The 18,020-nt window shown below is 42.0% G+C and overlaps 1 protein-coding gene across 1 annotated transcript in view; it reads left to right on the top strand.

Annotated features, from left to right (window-relative positions):
* The window catches only part of astn1 (astrotactin 1), a 1,971,124-nt gene that overhangs the window by 1,076,902 nt on the left and 876,202 nt on the right, over positions 1-18,020 (top strand). The window contains exon 10 of the mRNA XM_048538653.2: positions 7,039-7,176. Within this exon, the coding sequence (XP_048394610.1) occupies positions 7,039-7,176 (138 nt within the window). The remainder of the gene's footprint in view (positions 1-7,038; positions 7,177-18,020) is intronic.

Genomic DNA, 18,020 nt, shown 5'->3' with positions numbered 1-18,020 from the left:
TGGTTAGAAATGAGACTCTCCTCATTCATGGGTCCAGCTGAGGTCGGGGACAGTTTCCTTCCACCTTTGTCATGGTAACAAACCCTGCCTTAGTCCATTCTGCAGCTGTGGATATTGAATGTTAGAACCGTTTTGCTTGTAGTATCCAGATTGAAAAGGAGACTGGATCAAAGGGCATCTCTGAGATTCATTTGTGGAGAAGGATAAATTATGCCAGTATTCCTGAGCCTGCATAAGATCAATATAATTTGGGTACGTGAGGCCCAGTTTTACTGTATGCAAATGTGTCTGCCTTATTTATTTTTGTTATTTTGGATGGAATCTATTATACACATATAGACAGGCAAACCTGCAATTCCACATAGTGAGAAAAGTCATAATGGGTTAAACTAACCACAGTGTGTGCGTGGCTTTCCTCAATTGGTTTATTACCACAGAGTCAATCTCTTTTACTGTCTCTTTCTCCTATTCTGCCTATCTGCATTTCCACACTGTCTTTGTTAGTGCGTTTCTCCCTCTCTACCCACCCCCACTATCTCTCTCTCTCTCTCTCTCTCTCTCTCTCTCTCTCTCTCTGTGTCTTTCCAGTCAGCATGAAAGCTCGCTGTCCTCTTAGACAGGGAAAATCAATGAGAATGAAAGATGAAAGTAATATTGTCAGAGATTGGACTGTAAATCACAATTACAGGTGCCAGGTATAACTGTCCTCTCTCAATTAATTCTCTTTGCTCCACTGAAGTCTGTTTGGTGTATTCTTGTAATCTATTTAATCAGCCTGCCCTGAAGTATTCATTTCAAATGATCTACAATCAAGTATATCAAGCTGAGCTTTAGAAGAGACAATTCTCCATTGTACAATTTAATATGTCTTCGAATTATATAAATTCAGTATTTAATAACATTTCATAATGAATAAGCATTAAGTTTCAGCAACGGTCACAAAAGAGACTATTGTTTTGAAAAACAAAAAGCATATATATTTATATTGAGAAGTAAAACACTCAAAATAAATTCAGTGCATGATATACATTGTATAGCATTCTGAAAGGGTTATTATTGAGGCATGCCATAAGCACCGGCTGCTAACGCAAGTGGTTTTCCTTTCCCACCACTGGATCTATAGTTCTTTACACTTGAAGGGGAGACAACAACCTAGTGGTATTATGACAAGAACGTTACTCCAGAGACCCGGGTAATGCTTAAGGGACCTGGGTTCAAATCTCTCCACAGCAGATGATGGAATTTGAATCCAATAAAATGCCTGGAATTAAGAGTCTAATGATGACCAAGAATCCATTGTCGACTGTGGGGAGATAAAACCCATCTGTCTCACTCATGTCCTTCAGGGAAGAACACTGCTCTCCTCACCTGGTCTCGCCTGCATGTGACTCCAGACCCACAGCAAGGTGGTTGACTCTGGGCAATTAAGAATGAGCAATAAATGCTGGCCTAGCCAGTGATGCCCTCATCCCATGTATAAATAAGACAATGGTAGTGACAATCTTTATCACCTGCAGCAGCTCATATCACATGGTGAACTGTGATGCTCATACAACCTGGCAATAAACAAGTGTGGTTTTGATTTTAGTTGCCCACAGAGTTCATAGTGAGCAGCAACGTGAGATTTGCAGACTCAGTTTAAAGTCACCACCTTCTACAGCAAGGCATGAAAGAGCTGAAGACTTAAGATCCCTACGTAAGAGGTCCCTTCTAACAATCCTCACTGAGCAAGAGCACTTCAGTGAATGGTAACAGCATTTCCAACCCGCTATGATGGGAGAGTTAGCAGCTGTCTGGAGAAGGAGAGTTACTATCTCCACAAGGAGATCCAGGCTGCTGGGAAGGATCAAGAGTTCTAGTGGAAATTCAAAATTGAGTGGAGAAGGATCCATGAGCAAAGCTTAAAGCTCCTGGTGGAAATGATAAAATGGCTCAGAAATGCAGGCTGGAAAAGGGAGGAGTTAAAAAAAATCCATAAAAGTCAGCTCAAGCATTGCGTCCCATGCAAGCGGGCATCACAAGGTTCCCGAAATAGAAGTAAAGTGCCACAAAAGAATTATCAATCTGAGGCCGCAGACACAGAGGCATCAAGGTGCCAGTAAATAAACTGTTAACTTTCAAAGCATAAGCAGACCTGTACTAACAAAGAAAGAAAGTAGGAGATAACACAGTGTGGAGCTGGAGGAACACAGCAGGCCAGGCAGCATCAGAGGAGAGGGAAGGTTGGCATTTCCGTTTGGGACCCTTCTTTAGAAATTTTCTGAAGAAGGGTCCCAACCCAAAATGTCAGCTTTCCTGCTCCTCTGATGCAGCCTGGCCTGCAGTGCTCTTCCAGCTCCACACAGTGTTATGTCTGACTCCAGCATCTGTGGTTCTTACTGTCCTGAAGAAATTAAGGGAGTCGTCATTCAAGCTAATGAAAAGGCAGTTGATTGTTCATAAAAGCTGGGATAAAGGCATTTTACCCGTGAAAGGGTGAACCCTCCATTTCAGCTGCAAATGAAGGAAAAGTCTCCAAGACAGCATGAACTGCTGCAGAACTGCTATCACTTAGAGATAAACGTATCTTGAGAAAGCAAAACATATACAATTAAATTTGGAAGATATGATAAACAATGACCCAGATTTTCCATTGGCCTGATGGCTTTCATTCTCATGAAGGTGGGATTTCTCCATGGAGATGCTACAAAACCCCCATTGTAGGAGTCTGTGTAGAAATTGCTCAGAAAATTGAATTTTCCACCAGGCAACTCCACTACACTTGGAACCCGCTGCATGTCTTCATTTAATGTGGAGAATTCCAATAAAATTGAGCAAGTAGCTACTCGGGAATAGTTAGACCAAGTGCATAAAGTTTTAGCATAGTTGTCACCTTGGAGACCACTAGGATGGGAGGGCCATGCACCCCTTCAGTTTGCAGGTCCCACACCAGCAGTTGTTCCAGTTTGTGACAGTGTCCCAGGGCATCCTGAGTCCACAGTGATACTGTTCCTCGCTTGTCTGGCATCGAGGGCAACAAAATCTGAGTCTGCTGTAGCTCCTGCACCTGAGGGGACCTTCAGCTGTCACCTCTTCAGATGGAGTCAAATTGACATGAAACAGAAGTTGCTGCAAGGGCCTTGGGCTGGCTGGTGCATCTGTTCCTCCTCCATTTCTCTGCAACCACAATGACAATGAGCCCGGCTGTTCGTGGATCCATTGGTCACAGTTGCAATGAACCTGTGTGGGGAGCATTGCAAAGTGGAGAGGTTCTGTTTAATGTAAGCAGTTTGCATTTGCAGAAATGATGGTGTAGCATAGTTGTCAATACTGTTGGACATGGGGGCCTCAGATAAGAAGGGCTGTAGGTGTACATTTTACCTTGACACCCTTGGGGTGACTCAGTGGCTCAGTGGTTAGCATTGCTGTCTCACAGTGCCAGAGACCCAGGTTCAGTTCCACCCTCAGGCGACTGTCTGTGTGAAGTTTGCATGTTCTTCCCATGAGTGGGTTTCCTCCTTCAGTCCAAAGATGTGCCAGTTAGGTGGATTGGCCATGCTAAATTGCCTGTGGTGTTCAGGGATGTGTGGATTCGGTGGGTTATAGGGGAATGGGTCTGGGTAGGATGCTCCGAGGGTTTGTATGGATTTGTTGGGCCGAAGGGCCTGTTTCTGCACTGTAGGGATTCTGTACCATTCTATGCTTACTCCAATAAAAGCAGCACCAGCCATGCTGCACAGATAGAGTAGATAATTCTAAGTGTTGTACGAGTATTTATATCTCTCCCCTGCCGCCATCAACCCCCAACCCCTTATCACCCAAGAAAGGCAGAATTGTATACAAGACATGTTAGTGAATATTTCCAGTTCAGGATAAGAACACATCAGCTCCTTGCCTCTGTGCAGACTATGAGATGTTGGGTTGCTTTTATGAATAGTGGCCCACAGATAACCTTTTAAAATTGCCTGCAATTACTTCTGCTTCACAGTGATGACCATGATTAATTCACAATGATCAATGATATGGTCAAGATTATTGTGTCCATGGTTTATATCTCACACAGTTGGGTGCTGCATGCATTTCACATGCTAGGTTCGGTGATTATAGATTAGTTCACACTGTATTGTGGAAGTAACAAACTCAAGGAGTGCTGGAGAAATTCAGCAGGTCTGGCAGCATCTATGGAGAGAGAAACAGAGGTAACGTTTTGTGTCCAGTATGACTCAACTTCCGAATTATCTTCTTGATAAAATACATCTCTTCGGCAGGTGAGGCAGACCAGATTTGAAATGTTAACTTTCTGCACAGGTGCAGAAGTTTCTTCTGCATTGCCCAAGTTTGTTTCAGGTTTCCATCATCTGCAGTATTTTGCTTTTCCTGTGTAAGTGTCTAATTAACGTGATTACCCCGGTTCACACTTGATCCACACACCAAGCCCATGTGCACAGACATGGAAAAATGTCACCCTGAGGCTGTGGTCACAGCCATTCCTTACTTCCAATACACAGTTACAATTTGCATGGGACTGGAAGGTAATGCAGGTTGCGTTTCACACTCAAAGTTACTGGCTCAGCCAGGTAATCAAAGACCATCCACTCCTCTCCACCAAAACTCCACATTCCTTCCTTTCTTGCACTCCCTGTTGACCCCCATCTGTTCTGAGCTTTTATGTGTTCCCAAATGACTGTCATTAGCAATCATGATGCACTGTTCCTGAAACAAGGGTGGTTGTGGTCATTGATGGCACAACCCATTTCCTCTAATACCCTCCTTTGTGTCTCCCCACTCTTGTATGGTGAAATGTCTCCACTTCACCCAACATGCTACCTCCAATCACCACAACTGACTTACTCAGCAACCCTACCACAGTGGTGGTCCCTGCTAACCTCCTTTTTATCTATTGTGAGCAGATTCCCTAGACTGACCACGGCTAACTTCTGACTGATTTGGAAAGGTAGACCAACTAATGAGTGAGCAAACCCCTGAACGATCTCAGAACAACTCCCTGACCAACTGACCCTGAATCCTCACTGCAGGATGCATTGGACCTGCAGGACTGACTATGGTCCACTCTCTGACTGCAGTGATACCGAGTCCCTGATTCCAACCACCGTTAAGTGGCCGACTGATGGGCTCGTGCCCTTGAAGTGGGATTGGATGTTGTATTTAACTGATTTGTGCAGGACCACTTATCTTCACTGAGGCTTACTCCCCTTACACTTGGAGCAATGGCCATTTGGTTGAAGCAAGTGCAGTGTATTTACTGTATTTGCTGCTGATACCTGGGGCAGGTGTGATACTGATGTAGCAACATGTGCATCCTTTTGTCTGATTGCTGCTCATAACCCGAACAAGCTGCCTGGCTCTGTGTCATCATTCAGAAACAAGGCAAGGCAAAGGTTTTGAGAACCTCCATGTTCTGGATGAGGCAGGATAGTGCAAAAAGGCAAGCCAGTGTGGAGATGCTGCAAGAGTCCAAGTGCGTGCTAAGACCACAAAGAAAAACCTTGGTTCAATCCATTAGGTGGATTTTTGTTCCTTTGCACAAAACATCTAGGGCAGCAGCTTTATAATGAAAGGGGCCCAAGTACCCCAAAATGCAGCATTAAAGTGGAGAAACGTATTCTGAGTAAGTCATGAGAGATGTGCCACAAGGATAGTGTCTGTCTGATGTCAACCTTCTGTGCTAACCTCGCATCAAAGACCATTAGCAGGTGTACTACTGACTGAAAGCAAGGAGGGGAGCAAACCAAAACAAAAACGAAGACTAGGCAACAAAACGGGAGCAGAAATTGCAGAGCTAAGTGATGAGTCTGGGCAGCAATCAAGTACCTAATTGATGGATGAAGCATTGTTCTTCAGTCGGCAAGGACAGAGCAAGGTGGAGCAATAAAATGACATGCCACCAGAAACTGATGTTCTAGCTTATAGTGCCAACAATGGTGGCCTGCAAGGTGATTGCCCAATCTGAGGTTGGTCTCCCAGATGTAGAGGTGACCACATTGCTCACAATGAGTACAGCAGGTTAGATTGAAAGAAATGCTCATAAATTGTTGTGTCACCTGGCAGAAGTTGGGGCCTTAGATGTTGAGGAGAGAGGGTATAGGGGCCAGGTATGATGAGAAGGTGCTTTGGGAAAAGAAATGGATACCGGGCATGCCGCATTATCTACAGTTTGGCATCAGATAAATTAAAGAACCCAATGAGTTGACTCAAAACGTTATCAGAGGTTAACAGGGACTAGCTAGAAATGTGTTTGAGTTGGTGAAGTATCCTAAAAGACTTCGGATGGGTATCATTGAATTTGACAGCAGGATGAGTGAGCTATTCTGTTAATGCAAACAACATTTGCTGGAAGTTACAACATGACATCGTCAGGATACCAGGAAAGGTATTTGAAAATTATTAAATGCCATTAATTCAGTGTTCAGGTGACAATCATAGGTCTGATAAACATCTCCCAAAGTAGCCCAGGGAGATTGATAGAAGGCTTAATAATGGACAACAGTGAGGTACATGTTATGAGCAAGACCCTGCTGACAGATTGCAGCTGGAGTGAAGGAAATGGGCAGATTGACAGCAGGGCTGATTCAGTAGATTGACCAAGGAATGAAGGTTGAGAGGTATCTACTGAGTTTGCTGTACAATGTCAAAAAGGATGGCAGGAACTCATTCAGCCAAGAGATTCTGCACTTCAAAAGAAAAGCGTAATTCCATTAAGTGATGATTAATCTTTCTCGATGTCTTAGGAAATTTTTTTAGGTCAAACTTTGGCTTTAGGGCTTGAATTTAACAATTTGGTAACAATGACATGAATGAAGGAACCAGGTTCTGATAGCAAGTGGTAAGTATTGTGCAGATTGATAACATGATGAGAAGACAGCAGACATAAGACTATGTGTCCATAGTTTCCACGACCCGAGAAATGTTTAGCTGTTGAGTGGGCCTGTTTCCCTAGTGTAACCCTCAGCCTCTAATGTGACATCCATGTTTACTCGACCTGCTGTTCTCAGTCACAATTGCACTTCCTAAGCACAAGTGTTTTCCTTTCTCTCATAGGTTCACCTACACGCTTGGGGAAGGAATGTGGCTACCTCTGAGTAAAAGCTTCGTCATTCCCCCAGCAGAACTTGCCATTAACCCATCAGCCAAATGCAAGACAGACATGACAGTGATGGAGGACGCAGTTGAAGTCAGGTAAGTGGTCAAAGAGGGAAAGCATGGCCCATTGGGTCTCTGTCATTGTACCTCAATCTAATTTTGCCTGGATTAGATCTATAGTTTATATTGTTGTAATAATATCTGAAGTCCCTTTGAACTCTAAGTTTGTAGTTTGAAAGTGACTCCATATTTGAAACAGACATTAATTTATTTAAGCATTACCGGGTGTTAATACACTGCACCTCGGGCATAACCATTCATAAAGTACCATTCCTAATATTTTCCTTGTCGCCCTTGAGGTAGAAAACTTGGCTCATTCCCTCCTCCATCCACTCACGTGTGCACCTCTCTTTCGCCAAACAGGATCGTGAAGTACCCTGCAAAGAAAATTACCAAATTAACCTGCTGGACTATGTCAAATGTAAAGTGGAGCTAAGCAGCATAAGAACCTGCAGTCATTTTAGGGATAAGCTCTTAAATAGCAGTGCTATCCAACAGATGTGAATGGGCCTGCACCGGTTGTTTACAGGATATTTTGAAAAGGGATTATGGTGCTCCACCAAGAATTTTGTCTTTCACAAAATGTAACAATAACCAATAGCAGCTCTTTTCTAGACCCACCGATCGCTGTTGCTTTAAAACATTTTGTTTGTGGGTCAGCGAAGGCAGACCAGAGGGTCCATGTTTTGTCTTCACATTGGGTCAAAGTCTTGCTAAAAGACTTCTGCCATGTTTAAAATAGAGACACCCCATATGATGAAGATATTACACATCGCTGTGAGTATAAACCCCTTGATGTATTTTCTTGAATATCCATTGTGTTCTTTAAACTTAAACATAATCTTCACATCTGCCTAAAGTAGCACTTTCCCAGAATAAAAACCAAAAGAACTGCAGTCTCTGTAAATCAGGAACAAAAGCAGAAGTCGGTGGAAAAAGTTCCACAACTCTGGCAGCATCTGTGGAGAAAAGATCAGAGTTAACATTTTGGGTCCGGTGACCTGCTGAGCTTTTCCAGCAACTTCTGTTTTTGTCCCAAGATAGTTTTAATTGACCATATACTCTATAGTAATGAGTACCATGTCAGCATATAATCCCGAAATGACTCTTCTAAAATAAGTGTTAAAATGTTGTGGTCTCACACTTAGTTCCTCAAGAATTCACAAGCAGAGGTTTAGTACGGAAGGGCAAAATGTGTAGTTTTAGTATGGAAGTGCAAAATATGTCAGCACAGGCTTGGAAGGCCAAAGGGCCTGTTTCTGTGCTGTGTTGTTCTTTGTTCAGATAACAATATTTGATGGCTGACGAAATGTGAGGCTGAATGAACACAGCAGGCCCAGCAGCATCTCAGGGGCACAAAAGCTGACGTTTCGGGCCTAGACCCTCTCTGATGAAGGGTCTAGGCCCGAAAACGTCAGCTTTTGTGCTCCTGAGATGCTGCTGGGCCTGCTGTGTTCATCCAGCCTCACATTTTGTTGTCTTGGATTCTCCAGCGTCTGCAGTTCCCATTATCACTCACCAATATCTGATGGCTGTTAAGTTTGTCAAGTTTGGGTTCTATGTGCTAATACCATAATTTAGATCAATTGTTTCTGCGATTAATATACATGTAAATATAATGTATAAAAGTTGAAAAAACTGCAGGTGCTGGAAATCAGAAACAAAACCAGAAATTGCTGGAAAAGCTCAGCAGGTCTGGGAGCATGTGTAAAGAAAAATCAAAGTTTAACGTTTTGGGTCTGGTGACTCTTCCTCGGAATTGATGGTAGACAGGAAAAAGGTAGTTTCAATCCAGAAGGTAGGATGGGAGAAGGGGATAAATAGTAAACGTAGGTAGACACAGAGCCCAAAGATAGAGAAGTACAGTTGAACAAGTGAAGGAGGAGATAACGATCAGCCTAGGAGGATAAATAGCTACATATATGGGCTATTAATGGCTAACAATGGATCGTGTGTAATAGCAGACCTTCTTCAAGGAACCCCGTCCAACATCTCTGTCTCAGGTTTGCTGCAGTGCTCCAGCAAATCTCAGTGCAAGCTGGAAGAACAGCACTTCATTTTCCACTAAGAAACTCTATAGCCTTCTGGACTCAATGTCGAGTTCAACAGTTGTTAGGGCTAGAGGCACCTTCTCACATGTCTTTAACCCAACAGCCACACACCAGGCCTTGTTACTACATGGTCTGCTATTCTACACAACCCATTGTTAATCACTAATAGTCCCATGAATAGCTATTTATTCTCCTAGGCTGATCATTATCCATTCCTCTGTCTGTCCAACTGTTCTTCTCTCTCATTGGGCTCTATCCCCACCTATCGTTTACTCCTTACCCCACCACCACCCACCAGCCCCAACCAAAACCTTTCCTCTGCATTATTAAAAAAAATCATTTAAAGCTAACATCAGTCTGAGGAAAGGTCAGTAGATTCAAAATATTAATTCTAATTTCTGTCTTCAGCTGGTTCAGCAACATCTGAGCTTTTCCAGCAAGTTCTGTAGATAGAATGTATCCTGCGATAATTTTGTTAGTCTGAAAACTTCTAGTGGGGAAGACAGCTCACCAAAGGACCTAATCTATAGCCAGTAATGATGACCAAGTTCCTTGAGCGATCTGAAATTGTTAGCCTAAGCATAATAACTAAGAGAGATAAGTTTGTCTGGATTGGTTTGTCTTTCTGGGAGCAGGGGTGGGGATTTGATTTGATTTGATTTGATTTGATTATCATCACATGTACAGAGATGCATGAAAAGTATTGTTTTTTGTGCTGACCATGCCTTAAGAAATGACATCAGTGTAATAAAACAGAGTGCATAATATAGTATTACAACTACAGAGAAGATACTGAGAAGGATCAAATCTAACATATGAGAGGTCCATTCATATGTCTGATAACAGTGGGGAAGAAGCTGTTCTTGAATCTGTTGGTGTGTGTTTTCAAACTTTTTTGTGTCTTATGCCCGATGGAAGTGGGTGGAAAAGAGTATTACCGGAAGGGTCTTTGATAACATTGGTTATTTTCTCAAGGGAGCAGGAAGTGTAGACGGAGTCAATGGAAGGAAGGCTGGTTTTCCTGATGGACGTTTTCATCTCTCTATAATTACTTGGGGTCTTGGGCAGAGCAGCTATCATACCAAGCTGTGATGCATCCGGACAGGATGCTTTCTGTGGTACAACTATAAAAATTGATGAGTCATTGCAGACATGCAGAATTTCCTTTGTCTTCTAAGGACTGTAACATCGACGTGGATGTGCCATGATGGATTATTGGTGGTATTTACTTTTAGGAACTAGATGTTCTTGACTGCCTCCACCTCTATGCCATTTGGTACAGACAGGGGTATGTCCTCCTCTGCTCCCTGAAGCCCATGACCAACTTGTGCATTTTGCTAGCATTGAGGGAGATATTGTTGTCTTTACACTATGCCACTAAGCTGTCTAACACCTTCCTGTACTCTGTCTGGTGGGCTTGGGTGAAAATTGTAACAATAATATCGACCAAAAGACCAGACCTGCGAGAACATCTATCTGGTCATTTGCACAGCAATTTCTTTCTTCAGACTTTCCTCAACATCCTAGTCCTAAACACAAGCCTGTCCTGTGCTTAATTAGTGTTCTCATAGTTGATATTACAGCAAAAGCCTCAAGGAGAGGAGTACTAATTATAAATAAAAGTTGATTTTTTCCATTGACCTGCTTTATTTAGCTGAGAACACCAAACTTTATCTGATATTTAAAATCCTCAGCACAGACCTCGATGCAAAGAGCTATCAGCTGGTGGCAATAATACTTTAGCTGGGTCTGCAAAACAAAAATGAATAAATCACAATGCACATTGCTGTTGGAATGAGGTGTAAAAGATGATTGCATTGAAGAAGTTGTACTTTCATTTTTGTTGGAGGTCATGAATACGTGGCATACTTTAAAGAATAATATTCATTGGAAGTATCAGGCCAGGTAGCCTGTACGACTTTCAATGATGTAAAGTTATACCAAGCACTAGAAATGGATTTATGTCTGCAATAAATTGAATTTTGAAACATAGATAGGAGCATGTTTTGGTGTTGACAGTGAGGTCTTAATAATTAACTATATGGTAATTGCCCAACATGATTGCTGCACTGTGCCAAAGGCTCCTCAGCCTCTGGGTCCTAAGCCAGATGAATTTGTCCTGATGGGCTCGCTAGCTCCTAGAAGGCATAATCTGTGCTCCTGCAGCCGTACTCGCTGCAGATGTGAAACAGGCAGTTGGAAATTGCAATGCACTGTCTCACTTGCTCTATTCTCCCTTCGCATCTGTGTGATGTATCTCTTGGAGTGAAGAAGGCACATATATTTCCATTCGCTGCTGCTCACTAACTGTATTTACTCGTCTGCGTAGTCTCTCGTGTGTTGTTTACACGGTGACTTATTTATCCAGTAAACACATGTCTGGGAAATAGGTTACCAACCGTTGGCAAGGTTTAAATTTCTGCTGTTTTGTAAGGATGCGATCTGACATCCATTTTCAGATGCCCAGAAAGTAAAAGATTTGATCATTGATAGTATTACTTAAAAAAACTGGAGTGCTTTCCTGATAACTAGTTATTTACATGGAAACAGGGTGCACGTACATTCTCTAGCATTGACCTTCCAATTTGACATTGAACATAAAAGCTATTTCTATCATGCATATAATTAAAAAGTGGGAGAAATAGAAAGTTAATGGCACAATGTCACAGTGACATTGCTTGTGAGGATTTGAAGTACTTGAAGTACGTTAATGCAGTTTACGTTAGGCCACTGTCAGTTTATAAGCAAAGAAAGGGTTTGCCAATACTTGGTCCACATATTAGTTTGAGATTCCGAATGAATTGTTGTCATCATAGAGGGAATCCTGACAGGTATCAGGTGCTGGGTTTTGAATGAGTTAAGTCAAGTAGATAAGGAGGAGTTACAGGCAGTTTTGTGGATAATATCAAGAAGTTAGAAAAGGACACAGAGATGAATTGAGAAGGCAAAACTGTAGCAGATGCAATTCAGTGGAGAAGTGTAAGATCGTTCACTATCATCATCTACGCAAATCACTAAAAGTTGCTGCATAGATGCAAGCCAACAATCACAAATGTTACATCCAATTTTGACTTCTTTGTTAATAGGATTGCAATAGGAAAGTGAGAAAGTGATGCTTCTGTCACATAGAATATATTAGATCTTATATGGAAAGTTGCCTTTGATTTTGGACACCAAACAAGATGTATTTTGTCCTGATATTATATTATTGTCCTGATATAGCTTACGTTTGGAGCATAGGTTGCATGTAATTGATTTGTAGTATAGATCAGAATTATGCATTACAGAAGGGGAGATCCATTGTTTCTGGGTCAAATCTTTGTCAGAACTATCCAATTAGACCCACTCTACTGTTTTTGTTTTTCATTTGTCCATGTTTCCCCTTCAATTATTTATCTGATCCTTTCAGAAAATAACAGATGAATTGGCTTCTACAACAGTCCGTTGTAGATTCTACAAAGTCACTATATAACAAAAATATATCTCATGTTCCCAGATACTTTTCCAGTTGACTTAAATATGTTCATTAGTTAGTGACCTTTCTGTCATAGAGTCATACAGCATGGAAACATCTTTGGCCCAAGTAGTTCATGTTCTGAAACTAAACAAGTCCCAACCTCCTGCGCTTGGCTTAAATCCCCATAAACTTTTCCTATTCATGTACTTATCCAAACATGTTTTAAATGTAACTATCTGCATCCAGTGGGTGATTTGCTTGCCAAGCTGGTTCATTAATTTTCAGACGTTTTATTACCATGCTGGCTATCATCATCAGTGCAGCTTCGATGAAGCGCTGTTGTGTTTTCCTGCCTGGTATTTAAACTCTGGGGTCTGTTGGAATTGGTTACCTCATTTCTGGTATTTTTTCACAGTAGTGTATATATAGAGTCTAACTCTACGTGTGTATTGATGGCCTTCTTGGTCGGGAACCAAGCCTCTAGGAATTCCCGTGCTTGTCTCTGCTTGGCCTGTCCTAGGACACTGATGTTGTCCCAGTTGAACCAATGATCCTCCTTATCCATGTAAATGGAGACGAGTGAGTGCTGGTCATGCATTTTCATTGCTAGTTGGTGTTCATGTATTCTTGTGGCCAGTTTTCTTCCTGTATGTCCAATGCAATGTTTGTCGTAGTCTTTGCATGGGATCTTGTGTATCATCTTCCATAATGGGTGAGGGGTCTTTGGTTTGAATTAGCAGTTGGTGTAGGGTTGGCATAGGTTTGTGTGCAACTCTGATGCTCAATGGCTTTAGGAGTATTGTGGTCAGTTCTTGATGTACAATAATGTGACGAGCATGTCAGGGTGTACTGTAACTTGTTGTTATTGTTTGTGTGATAGGCATCATTGGACTGAGCTGTTCGGGTATCTGTTGTCCTTAAATATTTGTTAGAGATGTTCCTTTTCACTTTGGCGTAGTTCCGGGTTTCATCAGTGTGTTGTCGCTCGTTTAAATAGTGTTTTTACGCAACTCCGTTTGTGGGTGTTGGGGCGGTTTCTGTTGAAATTCAGCACTTGAACCATGTGTGTGGCAACTACTTAAGGACGATGGGCCCCAGAGGTTAAATACGAGGTGGGAAAACACAGTGGTGCTTCATCACTGGCCGCGCTGATGGTGTTACCCAGCAGGGTAATGTAATGTCTGCGAACGAACAAACTAGCTCAGCGAGCAAACCAACCACAGCATCTACAACCTGAGCTACAAATCTCCTCAGGAACCTGATATCTGCATCTACCACTTCTTCATTTCACACACTAACCACTCTGTGTAAAAACTTTGCCCCCTCATGTCCTTTTTTACATTTCTCTCGTCCCACCTTCAAAATATGTCCCCTCGTTTTGAACTCCCCCACCTCAGGAAAAAGACCTTTGATATAAGCCTCATCTATGCCCCTCATGATTTTATAAACCTCTGTAAGGTCACCCCTCGACCTCCTACGCTCCAGTGAAAAAAAGTCCCAGCCTATCCAGCCTGTTTTTATAATTCAAACCCTCCATTCCCAGCAACATTCTGGTAAATCTTTCTTTTCTGAATGCTCTCCAGTTTAATAATATCCTTCCTGTAACTGGGCAACCAGAACTGCAAACAGTAGTCCAGAAAAGGCCTCATCATAGTCCTGTACAGCCTCAACATGACTTCCCATGTTCTGTATTCAGAGGTCTGAGCAATGGAGGCAAGTATGCTAAATGACTTGCTCACCACCCTGCCTATCTGTGACTCAAATTTCAAAGAATTACGTACTTGAACCCGTAGGTCTCTCTGTTCTATAACACCACCCAATTGTACAAGTCCTGACTTTTTTGTTTTAGCAAAATGTAGTACATCGCATTTATCCAACTTAAACTCCCGCTGCCACTACTCAGTCCATTGACCCAATTAATCAAGATCTCTTTGTAATCATAGATTAGCTTCTTCACTTCCCACTATACCACCAATTTTGGTGTCATCTGCAGGCTTATAAATTGTCCCCCCGTTATACTCATCCAAATATTTATACAAATGTCAAACAAAAGTGGACCCAGTACCAATCCCTGTCCGACACTGCTGGTTACAGGCCTCCAGTCTGAAAAACAGCAGTCCATCACCCCTGTCTGTCTCCTACCATGAAGCCAATTTTGTATCCAATTGGCAAGACCACCTTAAATCCAGTGCGGTCTAACTTTTCTTGTTAGTCTACGGTGCAAACCTTGCCAAAGGCTTTACTAAAGTTCAAATAAACAATGTCTACTGCTCTGTCCTCCTCAATCTTTTTGATTACTTCCTCAAAAAGTTCAAACAAGTTTGTGGAACACAAAAGACCTTGCATAAAACCATGCTGACTATCACTAATCATTCCTTCCATTTCAAATGCATGTAAATCCTATCTTTCAGAATCACCTCCAACAATTTACCCACCGCCGATGTCAGACTCACAGGTCTGTAGTTCCCAGGCTTCTGCTTACAGCCTTTTTTAAATACAGAAACATCATCGGCCACCCTTCACCTGTGATTCTAGATGATACAAATATTTCTTCTCGGGGCCCTGCAGTTCCCTCTGTAACTTCCCACAACATCCTGGGATACTCTTGGTCAGGTCTTGGAGATTTATTCACCGTTATGTTTTCTAAGTCCTCCAGTGCTTCCTCATCTGGAATGCAAACTGTTTTCCAAACACCAATATTTATTTCTTCCTCCTCAGTAAAAACCGATATCATTGAACAATTTAATTTGTTGAATAAAATTAGAAATCCAAAGTGAATTTGAATAGTTTTATCAAATCTCCTCATAACCCTTCCCTCCTCTTATAAAAATGATACAACTTCCCCAGCCTCCCATTATATTTGAAGCCCCCATTTCTGGTACCATTTCTTGCAACCTTTGGAAGGCCTTAGCATCACTTTAAAGTGTGGTACTCTCTGTTGAAAATAATACACCAGCTAACTCCAAACCCATATTTTACGAAGTTTAGCTTGACTTCGTTGCTACCTCTACTCAATGCCTCCTTTAAGAAACAGAAAATCAACTTTTAAATGAGCTTTGCAACTTGTCCTGCCACCTATAAAGGTTTCTGTTCTCACACCCCAAGATGTCTCTGTTACTCATCCCTTTGTAACATTAGACCATTAGCTCATCTTGCAACTTCTCATTTACCCTCTGACCAAAATCTGTCACTTGTCAGTTCTTGCATTAAATTTCATCTGCCACAAGTTTGCCCATTTCATTAGGCTACACCAACTCTGATGAAGCAAATGCAACTTCCTCCTCACCAATCTGGCAGCTGCAGATGCATCTGTCCATGAATAACATGAGCAGCGCCCTGTCCATGTGAAGGAAATGTCCTGCCTTCTTGTTGAGAAGATCCTTCATCGTGTTATGTGGCACTACCATTCTGCCACATGGGACAGACTTCGATCAGATCTACCAACTCGAGGATGGGCTTTTCTGAGGTGCAATGGATCATCATCAATTGTACTCCAGTGCGACCTGATGGTACATCATATCCCTCACTCTACCATCTACATCAAGCCAGTTTTGAAAAATAGTCAGACCAGGCATAAAAGGTTAGTTCTGTTTCTCTGTTTGCAGATGCTGCCAGACTCGCTGAGTTTCTCCAGCACTTTCTGTTTTTGTATGATTTCTCAGCCAAGAGTTTTGCTTTTAGTCAAGACAAGGGATCAAACCTTGGTTCAGTGAAGATTGCAGAAAGGTATACCAGAACCAGCACCAGTCATACCTAAAAACTGAGATGTCAACCTGGTAAAGCTACCACACAGGACTACTTGTGTGCCATGCAGCATAAGTAGCAAGTGATAGAGCTGAGTGATCCCATAACCAGTGGAATCAGTTCTAAGTTCTGGGAGCTATGCAGTCAAGAATGGTTGTGGATAATTAAATAGCTCACTGGAGGAGGAGGCTCCACAAATAACTCTATCTCAATGGGGAGACAGCAATAGGTGCAAAAAATAAGGCTGAAGCATTCACAAAAATCATCAGTGACCCTCTGCCAGGACAAACTGGCAGAAAGCTAACCACCAGAATACATGAACATCAACTAGCCACAAAACGACATGACCCACTATCACTCGTATCCCTACATACAGATGAGGAAGGACACCACTTTGATTGGGACAACACATCCATCCTAGGACAAGTCAAACAGAGACACGCACGAGAATTCCTAGAAGCATGGCATTCCAACCGGAACTCCATCAACAAACGCATTGATTTAGAGCCAATCTACCATCCCCTGAGAAAAAGAACAGGAAATGACATCACCAATGCAGGAAATGACATCACCAACCCAAGGAAACCTAACCAGATAAATAGAAAGCGGGACATAACACCAGTGCTTCGTCGAAGGCTCACTGATGATGTTACTTAGAATGGTGACAAAACGTCTGCAAACTAACCTTCCAGCTCAGCGAGCAAACTCACATCCAGACCTCAACCTGAGCTACAAATCTTCTCAAAACTCGCTATTCACAAAAATCTTCAGCCAGAAGTGCCAAGTGGATGATCCACCTCGGCCTCCTGTGGTCCCTGACATCACAGATACCAGTCTTCCGCCAATTGGATTCAGTCCACATGATATCAGGAAACGGTTGGAGGCACTGGATACTGAAAGGTCTACAGGCCCTGACAACATTCCAACAATAATACTGTCAGCAGCATTTTGAGGATTGTGAATTTGTTATGCTGAAATTCTGTGAAAGCCAATGCTGTTTGTGAAGAACACACAACAGGAAATGTCCCAATGGAATCTTAACAAAAGCAACTTCGTATTATAAACAGCAAACTAGTCAGAACTGTTCTGAGGAATTGTCAGCGGACCCGAAACGTTAACTCTGTTTTTTACCTTGCAGATGTTGCGAGACCAACTCATCAAAATATTGGCCACTGCTCCACCATTAATTAACATCAACTCACAAAACATATGGACATGTATCAGGCAAATGTGATAAGAATCTTCACATCACTTTGTTATACAAAGCAGGAGTTAAAATTAACAAACAGTTGAATGTTGTTTACCAGCTTGTAATGTTCTCAACAATGCCAAAACTGAAGCAGAAATAACATTCTATCTCACCTAAGATTGTTTGCTCATTAACATAAGGGTAATTAATTAAATTTCAATCACTGGCCTTTGTCAGAAGTAAAAATTCAAAACCAGGTGAACTTGAATGCACAAGATAACGCTCACCAGACGAAAGCATCCATCATTACAATGTCTGTGATACACATCTGAAGTATGTCTTTCAGAATATGCTATTGTGCAATGAAGCTTTAATATTAAGATTCAGTATTTTGCTTGTTTTGATCAGTATGCTGTCAACAACCTGAGTGAAGTGTGGC

Source organism: Stegostoma tigrinum, chromosome 8, assembly GCF_030684315.1.
Source record: "Stegostoma tigrinum isolate sSteTig4 chromosome 8, sSteTig4.hap1, whole genome shotgun sequence".
Taxonomy (NCBI): domain Eukaryota; kingdom Metazoa; phylum Chordata; class Chondrichthyes; order Orectolobiformes; family Stegostomatidae; genus Stegostoma; species Stegostoma tigrinum.
The sequence above is the reverse complement of the archived record's forward strand: the minus strand, read 5'-3'. Positions and strand labels throughout refer to the sequence as shown.